This window comes from Capra hircus, chromosome 3 (genome assembly GCF_001704415.2).
Source record: "Capra hircus breed San Clemente chromosome 3, ASM170441v1, whole genome shotgun sequence".
In the NCBI taxonomy this organism is placed as follows: Eukaryota; Metazoa; Chordata; class Mammalia; order Artiodactyla; family Bovidae; genus Capra; species Capra hircus.
The window spans coordinates 8,225,452-8,243,413 of NC_030810.1; the positions used below are offsets into that span (position 1 = coordinate 8,225,452).

Consider the following 17,962-nt stretch of genomic DNA (forward strand, 5'->3'; position numbering starts at 1 on the left):
CCTGGTTCAATTCCTGGGCCGGGAAGATCCGCTGGAGAAGGGACAGGCTACCCACTCCAGTATTCTTGGGCTTCCCTTGTGGCTCAGCTGGTAAAGAACCCGCCTGCAATTTGGAAGACCTGGGTTCACTCCCTGGGTCGAGAAGATCCCCTGGAGATGGGAAAGGCTACCCACTCCAGTATTCTCGCCTGGAGAACTCCATGGACTGTATAGTCCATGGGGTCTCAAAGAGTTGGACATGACTGCGCGACTTTCACTTCACTTCACATTAACAGGAAGAGGTAAGAACATGGTTGCTGGAAGTGAAAGAGTAAACGAGACTGAAAAACTGATAGAACTGCGACAGAAACAAACATTCCTAGGAAAGAGTGGTTTCTTTCCAAGACGTGGGAAACTCCTCAGGTAGCAGCAGTGCTGCTGGTTAAGCAAGTGTAATGTTCCATGACTAAAATGACTTTGCTTCCCCCAAATCTTCCGACCTTCTCCCTAATACTTGTGTTTTTAACTTTTCCCCCAAACAAGTGGAATTGAGTCTCATCTGGAAGGTGTGGGCAGGTTCTGGAGGGGATCTTCAGGGGCTGGTGTGTGTGTGTGTGTGTGTGTGTGTGTCTGTGTGGTGAGGGAAGGAGACGAGCCACATGTCAGCAGAGAGAGGCCAAGGAGGATGGACACTGAATCAACTTACCCCGTTTACCTTGACCTCTACGCTCTTCAACTAAAGAACCGGCGGCGTCTCCGAGCCTGCCAGAGAAAGCCATGGCTGCCTCCACGTCCAGGGCACTTGTGTGTCTGCAGCTTTTCCATGGTGTCAAGGACATGGCTTAGCGCAAAACTCACCTCGACAAGCGTGAGTACAAGAGATGTACCCAGACAGAATACCACGAGGTTTTATTTAAGGTCTTTTTTATTTTCCTCCACACTGGCAAAAGTTCCGAGGGAGCTTAAAGTTCTGTAAACATCTTAACTGTCCCTCTTCCCCACCCCCACTTGTGAATTTACAAAGCAAAGGAGAGCAGGAGCCCCAGTTTTTAATGGTTCCCCATCTCCTCATGCTGTTTGATCCAAAAACTATATACAAGTTTGTAGCAGTCTCTGTATAGTTATTGTACATGTTTAGGAGGGAGGGTGGCCAAAAGGGATAGGGAGAATGCTGATCCAAAAGAATAAAAACAGAAACCAAATAGAATCATCCCAAACCAAACTGCTCTCAGAGCAACTCCAGCCTTCCTCGGGCCATGATGTCAGAAAGGGAAGGCGCTCGACCAGGAGCCGCCCAAACCACAGCACTTCTTGCGCGGGGACGGATGGTCCGGTGGCTGCAGACCAAAGTGTGATTGGCAATTTCAGGTGATGTTCTGTGGGGGGTTGGCGGAGGCAGGAGGAGTATTTGCTTATAAATAGGGCTTGGATACATTTATATTTGCAGTGAAGGGGTATTAGGAGGCCACGATCGAAGCCAGAACAGGCTTCTCTCTCCCGTCCCCTCCATCCCACGGGACTCTCCTGTTTAGTGGTTTCCACAGATGAAGGTCTTAAAAGATGGTCAGGTTTTGCATGTTCTCTTTTCAGAAAAGGCAAGCCAGCAACTTGCCGCTCCAGAATCTTTAGACAAAACCTTTCGGGGCCACAGCAAGACACACACGCAATGCTCTGAGGAACCAGATGAAATTCCGGGCTTTTATCAGAAGCAGTTTATCCCTATCCAAAATGAAATTATACAAATTCATACATATGGTAAAGATCCTAACTGCCTCTTAAAACGAGACAAATTTTCAGCAGAAAGGCCCAAAACAAACTGGTCCTAGTCCTCTGAAGTAAAAATATTTATGGGAAAAAATCCGTTTTTGTAAGAAAGAAAAATTAAAAATAAGTTCCTCTCCCAGGCCATAGGGCTTCCTTTGTCCGATCAGGTTGGAGTATGCCAGGAGAGAAGTCAGCTTGCTTGGAAGTCACTATCTAATGAAGAAAAACCAAGAATCCTTTCTCTGAAAGGATCCTCAGAAAGAATGAGGGCGAGAGGTGTGCAACATCAAACCAATCAATCTAAATACCACCCCACTCAGGGCCTCTTGGATGCAATCCCGAAGTTAGCTGCGGCAATGCCACCTGCAGACTGGAAGAGCTCTGACTGTCTCTGTCGGATGCTCAAGTCACAGTCCATGGGCGTTTTGTTGCTGGCCAATGTCTGTTACCATTAACTCTCTTCATGATTGCACCAGTCAGACCCCTTGCCCGTTTGGGGGGTGGGGCGGGGAAAAAGAAGAAAAAGAAAAATCAAACAGAAGGAAAAAAATGACAAGAGAAAGTAAATTGCTATTGGCAGATCCCAACACACTTTCTGGGAGACAGGAGGTGAAATCACGGCACAGTAAACACGTGCTGCCCAAAATCAGCCTTGTTGGGGAGGAATCCCCACTGCCACCCCCGAGACACAGCGTCCGGTCCACTCATCTACAGTCTGAGATGCGCACCAACAAAAACGGTTTAAAGAATCTTGGACACAAAGGGCTAGAAGAAAAAGCCTGAGATGATCGGTTCTGTGATTTGTTGCAGTGACAGAGAGTATATGGTGAGTAAGTGTTGTGTCCAGAGCTGGAGAATCCATGGTCGGCAGAGAGGAGAGGGAAGGCCAGTCTGGTCTGGCAGGCGCTCAGTAGTCATCCAGAGTTTCGATCTCACCCATGTTGAGTCGCTCCGAGGAAGCGTTGACTGAAAACCCTGCAGGGAAAAATCTGCAATGAGTGACCAACCACACCCAGACAACCCTGTGGCTCAAACTCAGGCAGGGGGCTGGAATTTCAGTCTCCTGTTTTTGAGTACACCAACAGGGATACTAAAAGGAGGAAGAAGAAAGGATAAAGGTCAATGCAGTGGTTTTCTTGCCCTTCCAATGAGAGATTCTATTTTAATATGCTTTATTTCTTAAGGTTCTGATATAATTTAATTAGGGAAGAAACACACACACCAGCATCACTGCTTAAAAAGAACTGCAAACCACTGCCCTAGGGAGTCCTCAATCCAGGCCTGGGGTGTGTGTGCACGTGTGTGTGTCAAAGCCAGGCCAGGCTGCCCAGGGAGAGAAGTTCATTCAGAAGGTGTAGCTACCTTAGAAGAATGGGGCAGGGGCAGGACAAGAATGACACACTAAGTACTTTACAACCACTAGACCAAATGACTGTGACATCTGAGTGAGAATAATCACTACTTCAGCCCCATTCACTAACTGGGAACACTTTCAGTCCAAAACACTGCCGAAGTTCTGGTTGAGAGGTTCTGCTCCAGGGGTAGGAGGCTCCAGGGAAGGCAGGCTACAAGCTCCTGAGAGCTCTCGGCTGTTCTTCCTATCACACAGAAGACAGCACAGAAATGAAAAAACTTCCTTATTCAGCTCAACCTACTGTAAGTAGACCACCAAAGGCAAGGATCTCACTGAGCAATACTGATGAACCAAAACACTATCTGGTTTAGAAAAGGCAATACTAGCACAGCTGAGCTTACAAACACTACTGAGGTCTGAAAACCTAATGCCATCAGTCATGTATGAGTTTTCAATAAACTCCACATAATCAGAGACTGATAAAAGTTACTATTAACAGGGCCTCTCTGGAATGAGTGAGTCTCAAAATGCTTTTAGTTCAACCACCCTAAATGAAACCCCAAACTGTCTCAGTTGCTGTTTGAGTATCAAAAAGTAAACAGGCGAAGCTCTCCAGTCTAAAAGCAGCTCTGTTAATATTACTTTGAGCTTTTCCCCCCTCCTTTTCGCCCTTTAACATTAAAGTTTTCAAACAAATACACACTTTAAATGTACCAATAATACACAAAAATGTCTTACATAATAAAAATACTTTAATTATATCACACTGACTCCAAAATATCCTGATTTGAAAACATAAACATCCCTATTTTTTAATCAAGGAAGCTGTGGTACAAGCTGTTTCCAAGGCCTCCTATTGGAAGAGGTTAGGATTCCAAACCCCAACCTGAGTTCTACCCCTCAACTGTGTTCCCATAACCTGCAGGACTTTTTTCCCGTCAAAATAATGAAAGGCTTAGTGTGTTCATACTTGAAAATAACAGTTATTTAGGTAAACGTAAACCCTAAAGAACAGTCTGTGAAATGAACTATTACTCGGCTCTAAAGCAGGTTTTTCTTTGACTTCACATGCATCTCGAGAACAAATGAAATGTGATAAAAACAAAATGAGCTACATGCAATAAAACCGGGAATGCAAAAAAAAACACAAACTATTTGTGTTTTCCCAGTCATACAGAGACAGGACTGGGAAAAGAAACCTGGGGCCACAAAATGGTTTTCATTGCTACAACAGAATGATTACTGGACTGGCTTTAGCAGATGTGGTCTCATTTACCTGTCAAAAAAACCAGTGAGGAGGGCACTCCTCCCCACCTGACAGAAAAGGGATGCTCTGGGGTGTCATATGAGACCCCAAGTAATACAAACAGGGACTGAGGCCCAGTATGCCCAGCTCTAACCAACACACTGTGAGGTTTAGAACAACAGACTCTCACTCACATGACTTTAAGGTTTGGGGGACTGTTTCTGTAAGAAAACTGTAACTGGTGAGCAATGGTACTTTGTGTGTATATTTCTCATATCCAAGCACAGGATGCTGGCTCACAATGGCACCTGCCAGCTTGAAAAGCTAGAGAAAACACAAGCACAGTGGAGGACAAGAGCATTAAAATGAGGCCGGGCTTGTTCTGAAGGTTTGTTTTAGCAGCAAAACGCTATTTTGATCAGTGACCACTTTCTCAATGGATACAATGGGGTCAAAATTGAATTTGTTTTCCTATTATGTTCATGGGTAACTTGTGACTGATGTATATTTGTTAATTTTTCTTAATCTGCAAGTCAATAAGGCATATATCAATTAGAAACAATAATAAATGGTTAGTAGGTATGGGGCCGAAATTATCAGAGGAATTTCCAGAAGAATGTTTACTTGAGCAAAAATTCTCATTAAATGGTATATAAGCAAGAGCTCACCCGAGTAAGTTTCTTCAGGATTTTCTGAATAGTTTTACTTCCCCTATATTTTTCTCTTTCCCTTTCAAGATATATACTCCTTAAAACTCTAGTCCTAGAACGACCTCCCTCTCATTTCCCTGAAGGGGGATTTTAAGTCCCTTTCTTTCTTACATCTATAATAAACAATGGGGTCAGATCAAATATTTAGTCCAAAAACATTTACACCTCATTTTCAGAAGAACCTACCCCTACTGCCCTAGCCAAGTACCACAGCTAAATAGTGGGAGATTTTTAGCTAGAACTCACAACCAGAACTGAAAACATTCTAAAATCTACATTCATCTATTTCTGTCAAAACTGGACAAAATTTTGGACTGATCCATCCATCCTTAACATAACCTTCCAAGACAGGCAGAAGAAAACAAAACGGCGCCAGACCTCTAGGTTTCCAAAGCCCGCCTGCAGAGCGCAGTTCCAAGGGGCGCTGCTCAAAGCTGGGTCTGTTACTGGTATATTGATTTCTCCAGGGCAGGAAACCTCTGAAGTAGGATCCCACGAGGGCAGAGCAGTCTACCTCTCACTGTACCGTCAGCTCTTTCACTCCGTATGATGCCTCCCCGTCACGTCACGCTCGGTCCACCAACACCTGAACAGCATGTCCTTTCCCCAAAGCCTGCTCCACCTTCCAGTGCTCATCATTTGATCAAAGGGCAGCTCTTTCCATCCTGCTGCCTAAACCTTTCCTTTCTCCTTGCCCAAGCCTATCCCTAACTTTCTGAAATCCATCTACTCCTCTCCATCTCCACCACCAAAGCCCTACCCTAGGCCACCAGTATCTTTCACCTGGTCTATACTGCACCCTCCAACGGGTTTGCCTGACTTCCCAACCTGCCATCTTTGCCAATACAACCATTCTATTCCAGACAACACAGTTTTATAACAGCTCATGAATACATTCATGAACAGAGAATAATTTTAATTTCACCCTTGTCGGTGAGGCTGTTAGACCAGTTTAAGAAACAAAGGTGGCCCATCAGCTTTGCCTATGCTGTTATTCCAGGAACACCATACCCTATCCTTCCTGCTTTTTCAAAGCCCCAATTCAGGTGTCACCTTCTCCTCAGAGCTGACTTGTGTGACGACACTGGTCCCTAACATTGGGTAAGGACAGTCACGGGAAAAAAAAGAATAGCTACAGTAACACAGAAGAGTGAAGAGAGAGTGGACCTGCTGTGAAGCCCCAGCTGCGCTGCTGACTGCTGAGTGACTCTGGGAAGCGTTCTCAATCCTCTAGGCCTCGGTTTACTATTGTTAACGCTGGAACATCACCTCATGATGCAGGGTAACTCTGAGACTATTCTACAGTGAATATCAACTAACATCTGTTCTTTTCTGAGTATTGATTCGATTGTGGTCTGCTTCCACACAAATCGGCACTTTACATTTTAAACAACATTTACTGTTCTTCATCAGCATTATTTTCTAACTAAACTGAAAGGGTTTTAGGAAAATTCATGTTAGATGTGAAAAAGTCTTTAAAATTTAAGGCACCATACAATATATTCTTTTTCTTGCTCCCTATAATAGATGAGGCGTAGCTCTTGCAGAGATTCCCAATAAATACTGTTTATTTTGAACTGGCTAAAACAATTTTTTTTTTTGTAAGAAAAATTTTCTTTCATGAAAAACCCTCCACCATGGGCCTCGCATATACTTCACCCTCAACACCCAGCTAAGACTTGAGGCCTGTGCTCACCTAATAGACTAGGGTCTGCTCGAACCATCTTCTGCTTTTTCTTCTTCTTGCCACTTTGCACGGCTTCAAAGTTGGATTGCTGGCTGCTGGCCTGACTGGCCTGAAACACCGAGTGGAGCGCACTGTGGTTCATTCCCCACACAGAGTCCTGTAACACAAGACGGCACCACTGAGACCACACAGTGGACGCAAGCTTGGCCCCCCTCAGAAAATGGCCCATCTGGCCTCATTACCGAGGAGGAGTTTAGAAACAGAAGCCTATCACGGATTCTGGTAACAATGAAACTGAGGGCAGTCCACTGAGCCACCTTCTTCCCTTCACTGAGGTTCAGACAACCCACTTAGGCTGTGTGTCTCCACAAGGCCCAGCCTGGGGACTCCAGGGGTCCACACCCTAGGCTGTGCGTCCCCACAAGGCCCAGCCTGGGGACTCCAGGGGTCCACACCCTAGGCTGTGTGTCCCCACAAGGCCCAGCCTGGGGACTCCAGGGGTCCACACCCTATGTGCGTCTCCACAAGGCCCAGCCTGGGGACTCCAGAGGTCCACACCCTAGGCTGTGCGTCTCCACAAGGCCCAGCCTGGGGACTCCGGGGGTCCACACCCTAGGCTGTGCGTCTCCACAGGGCCCAGCCTGGGGACTCCAGAGGTCCACACCCTAGGCTGTGCGTCTCCACAAGGCCCATCCTGGGGACTCCAGGGGTCCACACTGCTGCGACAGCACAGTTGTCAAAACCTCTCCAGGGGCTTCCCTAGTGGCTCAGTGGTAAAGAATCCGCCTGCCAATACAAGGGTCACAGGTCCAATCTCTGATCTGGGAAGGCCCCACCAGCTGTGGAAGGACTGAGCCTGTGCCCTGGAACCTGGGAGCCACAACTGCTGAGCTTGCACGCTCTAGAGCCCATGCTCCCTAAGAGAAGCCACTGCAATGAGAAAGCCTGTGCATCACAATGGAGAGGGGCCCCCACTCACCGCAACTAAAGAAGAGCCCACAACCCAGCACAGCAAAAAATGAAACAAAATTTAAAAAACCAAACAGCTCGCCAGACACACATGGAGTCTGCACCATTCACCAGGAATCTGCTCTCTGGCAATCTGCACCCCCACCTGCTCTAGGTGGGAGGGTCCTTTGCTCTCTGGGCCCCGGGACAGAGAGGAGAGCCCACAGACCGGCTGAGAGCCCAGTACCAAGCAAGACAAAGTTCATGTCATGCACTTCATTCCTAGCAGCAATCCCGGAAGGGATCTGTTCCCAAAATATTATTCACATACTTTATACCAACTGGCTAAACTATGAAATGGTCTACCAGCCGTTCACACCGTGTGCTGCTCCTGTGAGAACAACACATTCTGAACTGGGATCAGGCTCCCGAGCTGGGCGGCGGAACGGGCAGAGGGCAAGCCTGGCTGCGCGCATAGGCGGCCCTCTCACACGTGAGGCCTCTGTACTGCTGCTCGCTGTCTTCTCTTGATTCCTTAACATGTTTTTCCTGGGGCTGTTTGTGTTCACATCTTTCATTTTCCTTCAGTTGATGCATTAGCCCCATTTATCCAAACGGATTTTAAATGCCCTATACGTCTCTGTACCTTACACATTCCTAAAAGTGAGCTCTGATAAACATTATCTCTAGTAGAAGAACCACAAGATTAAAAATATTCTTAAGCCTCTCCAAGAGTCCTGACAGACTGTTCTTCAGAAACTTGTAAAGACAATCCTTCTCATTCACGGATCCCATTATCTGCGAATTTGCGTGCTTGTGGTGTTTCTGTCCTCACTCTGAATATGCATGTCTACAGAGCAGTGAAAAACTGAGCTGCCCAAGATGCACGTTCCCAGCTGAGGCAGAACTCGGAGACACTTCCTGCCTCCTCGTCTCAGCTCTCAACACGGCAAAGGAGCATCTTTCTCGGTCTCTTTCAGATCATGTTTTCACACTGCTGTTGGTGATTCCATTGTTTAAAATGGTTCCCAAGGGTCAAGTGCTGTCTAGTGTTTCTAAAGGGCCCAAAGGCTGTGATGTGCCTCAGAAAATGTGTGTGTTAGGTAAGCTTTCTTCAGGCACGAGTTACAGTGGCACTGGCTGTTGAGTTCAGTATTAAGGAAGCAGCAATGTATTTAAATAACTCATCCTTACACAGAATCACACACAGAACAAGGTTATCAGCATTCCACAGTTACAAGCTGACAAAATGCTCTAACACAGGTCCACAGAAACCTAACCCCCTAGGAGCAATGGTTCAGCATTTGCTAATTCTGTGTTGGCAGCAAGTTCACAGAATAGAGCTCCCGAGAATAACAAGAACCTTTACATTCTCATCAACAGTGTATGAGATATTTGGCAGGTACAGTACTGTCAGTACTGGGAACAAATGATCTGGAGCTTCAGAGAGTTACCATTGGTGAATTTTAACTACTAAAACCAAATTTATGCATCTATGACAAGCTGGCATTTGCAATTGGACAGAGGCATCTATATGAACCAAGAAAAATGGGGCTGGTATGACTTAACAGTGAATGAATGGTTATATACTTGCTTTTTGGGAAATTCACAAAGGTCTCAGGACATGTAATTTTAAAATGTCAAGTCTACCTGGCATTAAAAGGTTCCAGTCATGTGATGCACAAAAATGGTGGTAGTATTTTAAAATTTCATTTCTCTGGAGGCTCCACTTTCAAGACACCAGTACCGACCAGGGCATTGCACTCACTCTGCTGCCTCGTACCTGCTGCTGCTGCTGCTGCTGCTGCTGTTGCTGCTGCTGCTGCTGCTGTTGCTGCTGCTGCTGCCGCTGGTTGGCTTTCTGTTTGGCACGGCGCTCGAGGAACTGCTTGGCAAACTCCTTGGCCTCAGAGGTATCTCCTAAATAGGCCCTAATGTAATCATGGACCTCATATGGAGATTCTACTTCCTTCAGGAAAGAAACAAATGTGGGCACTGTAACATGAGGGAAGAAGACATAAAGAGTAACAATGAAATACCACACAGCAGAGGTCAGGGTCAGTCTTCAGTATATTTTAACACCTAACAGGGACATGAATGATGGAAACTGGAAAGGCATGCAGCTATTATGCTAAATATGCTAAATTCTTTAACCTACTCTGTAGTCATGGGGGGGGAACCCCACTCTCATTGTAATGCCCCAAATCGTCTGAACTATCACAGAGATGAAGATATCATGCATATATTTGTTTCACTAAATGTTATTTTGGTAGAAACTAAGTTATGTTGATGGAAACGACTGCTTGTCTAAGACTAGAGTAAGCTGGGGATTCCTTTCTTCTCTTCTTTAAATTCAGTCAAATATGTTTTAAGTGCCATGGTGTGTGCCAGGCACCATGACAGATACTGAAGATAAAGCTGCAGCCTCCTTTTGCTTCACTGAGATAACCTCTGTTTACACAGAAAAATTCGACATGAAGCAGTGTGGTGCAGGAGAAAAGTCCAAGTATCAGAGTTAGACAGACATGGGTTTAAAACTTGACTCTGAAATTTGCTCACTGTGTGACCTTGATGAGCTACTTAACCTTCCTGAGCCTCCGTTTCCTAATTTATAAAATGGGGATAACACCACCGACATTGTAAAGGTAAGTTATGGCCAAAATTAAAATCACTAGGATTAACGCATATTAACCCCCAGAAAGTGCCTAGTACATGGTAGGTGCTTAATGGATGGTAGCCATTACTATTTTTCGCTCTTGCTTTCTCTGACTCATCCTGACCATCAGCTATTGTCACACTGCTGCAAAGGAACCCTTCAATTCTCTTCCTGCTCTTTTTTTTTTTTTTTTTAAAAGGTTTCTGGCTTTAGAAAAGACTTCAGAGATGGACTAGTTCAGAGATGGACTAGTTCAGCAAAGCTCACGAGTTATGGGAATCCCGTCCACACCGAGCTGACTGGTCTCTGTTCGAACATTTGCAGGTGAGGGAAGTACTTGCTTCCATCTCAGGCAGACAATTCTCTTTGTGAACAACCAACAAGCAGCAAGTTTTTCTTCAAACTGTGCCGAAACCTTTTTATTTGCATACATTACAGGTCTCAGCTTTATCCCACACAAAGCATGCCTACCTGCTCTGCCACAACTCCCACCCCTGCCCCCAAAGGCAGGAAGGGAGAGATGCTCACATCACCCCAGTCTTCCCTCGTGCAGGCTGACCTATGTCCCCGGGATGACAGTCAGTCTCCTTCGTTCATCTGGTGATGCTCCCCAAAAGTGAGCGGGACAGAACCATGATCTCTTCTGCCCTGTCCATCACAGGACAGCCTGCAAAGCAGCTACTCTTTGGTGTCCACTGGTAACCTAGTTCAGGACAGTATTACAGAACTTTTCTCACAAGTAATGCTGTAAAAGAGTCAAGTTCTTACAGTAAGTGCAGGACTTGACCTCCATCAGACTTCACCTCCTGAAGGCCAGCCCATCATTTCAATTTCCTAACTCTTTGTGGGGCCTGCTCTGCCATTCCACATGCTGGGTTTCCCTCCCCAGTTCTTACCATCCAAGTTATTTGCCGTATTAAGGGCATGAAGCATCTGTTCACACCACTGGGTAAATCCATCTTGGGCTTTATTTACTCCCTGAAAGAGCTTCAGCAATTTTTCTTCTTCTTCTACTTTCTTATTCTGCCGGTTAGACACACCTACAGATTTACTAAAGCAAAACAATAGGGTGGTATTATATTCCCAGGAACTGTTACTATTATGATCATACTCTAACACCATACATAGATAATGTCTTGGCAACATTGGATGGCTGTCCAGCAATCCAATTCTTGGCTCCCAAAATGAAAACAAACAGACAAACAAACAAAAGCCCAAAAACAAAAAAGTGAAATACTGGGGTTGGAGGTGGGGGAGTTTACTCAATACCTATTAAAATCTAGCCTCAGTTAACACATTCTAGTTTCTGAATAAGGGCTTCTTTTCAGAGGAATTATTAAGTTCTTCTCATGTCTGTCAGTAAGATTTTAAATTTTGCTAAGCCTCAGTTTCCTCATCTGTAAAATGATACTAATACTTCTTTGGGTTATTAAAAAGAATAAAAATATTATATGCAAAGGCCTAGAGCACAGTGCCTGGCAAAGATGCTCAACATGTTATTCAGTGTCCTATTCATCACACATTAAGCCCTCAGAATTGAGAAGAAATATTCTGACAACACTACCATTTATTAAGTAGTTACTATGTGCCAGGCACTTTACTAACTACTTCACACATATTCACTTAACCTTTACAACCACACCCATGAAGCTGTTATTGTTATCTTCATTTTACAGATGAGGGAACTGAGGCTCAAAGAGGTTCCCTCCTGCCCAAGGTCACACAGCTAGTAAGTCCTAGTGCTGGGATCTGAGTCCATGACTTAACATTAAAACCCATGCTTGTTCAACAAAAGAAAGATGAATGTAAGATGAAACAAATTCATCATAAAAATAAAACAGTTTAAGTGTTTATAATACTCTAACTTAAAATTTTAGAGAAAATGCTAGAATCTAGAGACTACCTTAGATAAATATTCAAGAGCAGTAACAAAAAATATTAAGTGTTTACCACGTGACAGGCAACAGACTCCATGTCCAGCAACCAAAGGAGCCGCTAGTAATAATACCAATGTGTTTCCATAGGGAAGAAAAACAATCATCAAACTATCACCTCACATGCCAGGATATAGGTGAAAGTAAGTAGAAACTAAATAACTACCTTTCTCTGGCCACCCAGTATCATACTCCTCACATGCCCTTCCTCCCCCAATCCACCAAGGAACACAGGTCAATCGCTTTGAGCCCTACCTGAGACCGGCGTTTTTATTTTTGTTTGTTGAGTTCCTAGGTCCCACCTCTTTCACTGCATCATCCCAGAATCCCATGTTGGAGTTTTTAGTGTCAGCATTGCTCCAGATACTACTGACTAGGTCAGAGGCCCACTGGTTAGGGGGACCGGTATTTATAGAGCCCCAAACAGAATTCCCAATGCTGGTGTGCAGGTTGGAATGCTGTTGAAGAGAGACACACAAATAACCACAGTTAATAATATTAAAAAGACAAAAAGAGAGCCCACCAAAGTCAAAACAGATAACTCACACCGCCAGTCCATACAACAACCGCTCAGGAAGACGGACCCACCGTATTATTCCGGGCTCTGTTTGGCTGCTGGTGTTGCTGCTGCTGCTGCTGCTGCTTCTGCATCTGCCTGGCTTCTTCCTGTTGGATCTCCAGAAGAGACTTCGCAGTGCCTGCAGGTTTGCTGACGTTCCCCCAGCCTGAGAGTTTCTGCTGTTGCTGCTGCTGTTGCTGCTGAAGAGCTTTCATCAATTCCCTCTGCTGGCGCCTCTGCTGCAGGCACAAGAGAAGCTATCTCAGGATTCCAGTTTTTAAAATAAAAGTTATAAATGTCCAGTATGCTAAATGGAATATAAATACATGGTGTGTGTGCTGAGACGCTTCAGTTGTGCCTGACTCTGTGATCCTATGGACTGTACCCTCCAGGCTCCTCTGTCCATGGGATTCTCCAGGCAAGAATACTGGAGGGTGTTGCCATGCCCTCCTCCAAGGGATCTTGCCAACTCAGGTATCAAACCCATGTCTCTTACATCTCCTGTGTTGGCAGGTGGGTTCTTTATCACTAGTGCCACCTGGGAAGCAACTAAACATCTAACAGTTAACTACTCTGCTGCAAATAAAGATGTAAACAGTCAGAAGTACTAAGAGGAGAATAAGAAGAAATTAAGAATTACTTCTTAAAAATTAAATAGGACTTCTGGTTAAGCATTAAAATGTAATATGTTTATTTCCAAAGTCCTATCAAAATGACAAAAATAATTTTTTTCTAAAACATAAACTTTAAGGACAAAGAGAGCGGAAAAGTTTTTTAAAGCTGGAAAGCAAGCAAATAAAGACAGCCAATACAACAGACCCAGTAAGTTGAAAGCGAAGTAAAAGGAAGCTCAGAAACAGGTCAATTCATACAAAAAGCTCGGGAATTATAGGCATGGGTATCTCGAACAAAGGAAGACAGGCTGAAAGTCTGTAAAAAGCAACATTAAGACCCTGACTACATTCCCCACCCAACACACTTGGCAGCTATCCCTCACCTCTCCCCAACAGAAAATTAAAACTTTCCTTTTTAAAGAGGCTGAACCAGGTAAGTAGATTTTTCTACAGGAAAGCTGACCTACCACAAGAGAATACACCTACAGATACCAACAGATGGAGGATCTGAACAGAAGAGACCACTACAGACACCATCACAGCAAAGCCCAGCAAGGTGCCGCGTGCGCCCGAATCCCCACCAGCTCCTCAATGCCTTCTTCCTAAATGAGAACACAGCCCAGCCTGTGAGATGGAAGCCAAAGACCAAATCAAACAAACAAGATTCTGTTGGAACAGAAGCAAGGGAAAATAGGAGTGATCAGTAAGCATTATTCTTAGAGGTTACACGTTGTATTCAGTAAAACAAGAGAAAGAGACTATAAACACAAATACTTAAGAGGGAACAATATATGGACTCAGAACTTTAAAATAAGAGAGCATACCTTTAAAGTTCAATAGAAGGACTGAAAGAGAAGATTGAGAAAATACTCCATCACAAAAGACAACAGAGAACAAGATGGAAAGAAATACGTGTGCGTGCTAAGTCACTTCAGTCTGTTTGACTGTGTGACCCCATGGACTGCAGCCCACCAGGCTTCTCTGTCCATGGCATTCTCCCAAGCAAGAATCCCAGAGGGGGCTGACACTTCCTCCTCCAGGGAATCTTCCCAACCCAGGGACTGAAGCCGTCTCCTGCGCTGGCAGGTGGATTCTTTGCCATTAGACCCACCTGGGACAACACACAGATGACAAAATTTTGAGAAACAGAGCACATGTGCAGCAAGCCAAGCATGTTCAGATTTGAACAAGTTAGAGGGTCCTGGAAAGGACACCTCCAGGGAAAGAATGAAATAGAACTGTCGGATACTATCTGCTGGGTGGCCCTTTATACATTTCGAAGCGTGCACAGACTTAACTGTTCAAAGAAAATCAAATGAAAACACAAGGCAATTATTAACTTCTAACAGACAAAAATATGAACAAGAGAAGACCTGTTATTCCAACTCTGATGACCATTATTATTTTTTTTATTTAGCAGGGACCAAAATTATTGGAACAATTTCTAGCCTTGGAGGAGGAAGCTACACTCTGCTCTGCATCCAGCTGTTAACTTTTGAGAAAAGAGATGATTTCAGAGAAAGCTCAGCCTTTTTTCTTTTGAAGGTGGGTAGGAAATATGGTAAATTTTAAGACGAAGTAAGTTTTTAACCTACTGGGTGATGTCATGCACACTACACGGTGAACATGCACAGAGGATTTTCACGGCCTTTAGTGAACCACACCACCCAGATAAAGAATGATGGCTTGCATTCTCGAACAAATTGACTGCTCTGCCTCAAATCATACCCATGTACAGTACTTCCATTAAGACTCAGTTACCTCATGCCACCTTCTCAGAGAGGCCTTCCCAGTCAGCACACCTAAAACTAGACGATCAACTGCTGCCCACCACCAATGCTATCACTAACTCCCAACCTCCTCCCTACGCCCCTTTCCACTTTTATTTTTCTTTCTGCCACATACTGCCTTCGAGAACTCCGTATGTCTTTTCATATCCTTGTCCCCTCAACTAAAAGTAAGCTTTATGGAGGGAGAGAATTTTGTCTGTCTTAGATGCAACTATATCCACACGAGCAGCAAATACACGATGGACAGATGGCACTCAGCTAGTGGTACGCTGAGCCAAACCATCTCACTCACTCATTTTTTCCTTTCTGTCAAGAACTACGTTCTGCTGCCCCCCAACCCTTTTCACTCTTTTGTATCCTCTCTATCCTAATGAGGAACTACAGGATGTAGACGAACAAGCAGAGAGATGGTATTTCTGTCATATTTTAAGGTTTTCTAGGTTAGTCAGAACCCAGTACCCTTTAGAGAAAAAAATTTCTGCATTGTAAGCATCAAATTTTTAAGAGGCTATCCGCACAAAACTCACCCCCAATTCTGAAACACCCATGTACTTTTGTTTCTGAGCTATTCTCTCAAGAGCTATGGTAAAGGTAACCGAACATTTCTGTACCCAATCTTAATGTTATTTCTACTAGATCCTTCATATTTGCTAGTGACCATCGTACAGGCTAAAGAGGTGAAAAATAAATATCTAATTCGGATACACAGCAACTCTGACAACAATGTTTATCTTTAGTAGACACCAATCCAGAATGCACACTGGCTATTCTGAATCACCGACTGTCTAGATCACATTTAAAATTTACCTCCTCTCGAAGCTGCCGTTCTCGTTCCTCTTCTAGTTTCTGGATTTCAGCCAATGATAGCGTTGCCTGGGACTGACATGCTGTCGTATTGGACTGCTGGCCCCACGTTGAAGAAGAGGGAAGCTAGCAAAAGAGGAAGGCAGAAGAGTTCATGAGGACACGTGGACAGGAGGGGCAATGATGCACTGTGCACAGAACCTTCACGCTTCCCTCCATTCCATTTGTAACATTCAGTTCAAACTTCCTTCTTCAATCCTTTTACATGACTACTCTACCAATCAGTTTTGCTTCTTTTACTTAATTTTCTCTTGTCACAAGATTATTTTAAAACAACTCAAAACACACCAATATTATTGTTGTTTTAGTCCTAAGTGGTGTCCGACTCTTTTGCAATCCCATAGACTGTAGCCCGCCAGGCTTCTTTATCCATGGGATTCCCCAGGCAAGAATACTGGAGTGGGTTGTCATGTCCTCTTCCAGGGGTTTTTCCTGACCCAGGGATTGAACCCACATCTCCTGCAATGGCAGGCAAGCTCTTTACCACTGAGCCACTAGGGAAGCCCAAAATACATCAATACACCTTTACCTGATTTACTCTTAAAAAATTGCAAATTTGTTACACCTGCCACTGATATACACTCCAATATACAGCCAAAAAGAGAGAAAATGAAACAAAAGAATCACTAAGTTTTTAATCCAAGGAGGTCATAAGGACACGATACCCTGTTCTGAAGGGAAAGCTGAGGTGGGCAGCTGACGCCAGGCACAGTTTTCAATCAGTCTTTCATGGAAGGGAGTTAACCAGGCTGTGGCTTCTAGTCATGAGCACTACATTGGTTTTAATCGATATTTTTTTTTCCCTAGCCCTTAAAATTATCGACTAAAATAAAGTGTAAATATGAGTCCTCTATACTTTAGTGTTCTCAAAAGTTTGATTATTTCTAAGGGAATCCCTTGGTCTTTCTGGGCCAGAAAAAGATTCACTCAATTTTCACACATCTTATGGCTCTTAAAAACAAAAACAACAAAAACCAAACCTAAACCAGATAATAAAAACAGTACATGTGTGGATCAAAACAAAATGCCAAAATAGAAAGGTTCTTCAGTACTAATCTCTAAAACTGGAACTGATGGGATAAGGGTAAAAGCAGCTTAAACTGTCACTGATGTTACCGGACACTCTCCAAACGAGTGCCCTCAACACTACAGAACATCTCAACATGCTGAGCAACCCTCAACATGTTCTGCCCCGTGGTGGGCAGCAGGGGCGCCTCTCTTACACGCACCTGTGCTCCGGGAGGAGAGAGGTACAGAACGGAGCTGAGAGAGAAAGACGGGGTACCAAGTAAGAGAAGTAGGGCACAAATGAACTCTTCCTCTCCACAGGAAATGACACATCTGGAAAGTCCTAAACTTCCCTGGTGGCTCAGACGGTCAAGTGTCTGCCTACAATGCGGGAGACCCGGGTTCGATCCCTGGGTTGGGAAGATCTCCTGGAGAAGGAAATGGCAACCCACTCCAGTTGGGTTGCCTGGAAAATTCCATGGATGGAGGAGCCTGGTAGGCTACAGTCCATGGGGTCGCAAAGAGTCGGACACAACTGAGCGACTTCAATGTCAATGTCAATCAAACCTGCAGCAAGCATCACTCGGAAGGCCTGTAAAAACGGAGCCGCCCTGCCCGCCTGCCCCCCACCCCCCCCCCCCCGCATTCAATGAATAGTCAAAGGTCAAGCCAGAGAATTTGCATATTTTTGTTAATTTTGATGTAATCAGCCAGCAACCACTGTTGTCTAAAATCCCAGTGGCTATATCACCCCAGCATACCCAGGAACCAATCGCCAGTCCTCTGCAGTGGAAACTCAGCCAGCACCAAGAACAGATTCACTGCCTCCTGAAATGGCCTGTTCTCCGT

The 17,962-nt window shown here is 44.6% G+C and overlaps 1 protein-coding gene across 4 annotated transcripts in view; it reads right to left on the reverse strand.

The window, feature by feature from the left end:
• GIGYF2 (GRB10 interacting GYF protein 2) overlaps positions 887–17,962 on the reverse strand; it is a 131,892-nt gene continuing 114,816 nt past the window's right edge. For 3 of the 4 annotated variants that reach the window (XM_018041095.1, XM_018041103.1, XM_018041098.1), the window contains 7 exons: positions 16,049–16,171; positions 12,867–13,076; positions 12,534–12,736; positions 11,241–11,395; positions 9,472–9,683; positions 6,750–6,897; positions 887–2,718 (listed from right to left, as the gene is read on the reverse strand). In XM_018041095.1, coding sequence (XP_017896584.1) covers positions 2,651–2,718; positions 6,750–6,897; positions 9,472–9,683; positions 11,241–11,395; positions 12,534–12,736; positions 12,867–13,076; positions 16,049–16,171 — 1,119 coding nt within the window. In that variant the 3' untranslated portion in view covers positions 887–2,650. Of the gene's footprint in view, positions 2,719–6,749; positions 6,898–9,471; positions 9,684–11,240; positions 11,396–12,533; positions 12,737–12,866; positions 13,077–16,048; positions 16,172–17,962 lie in introns of those variants that run through there. The other variant, XR_001917299.1, reaches the window with a different exon arrangement.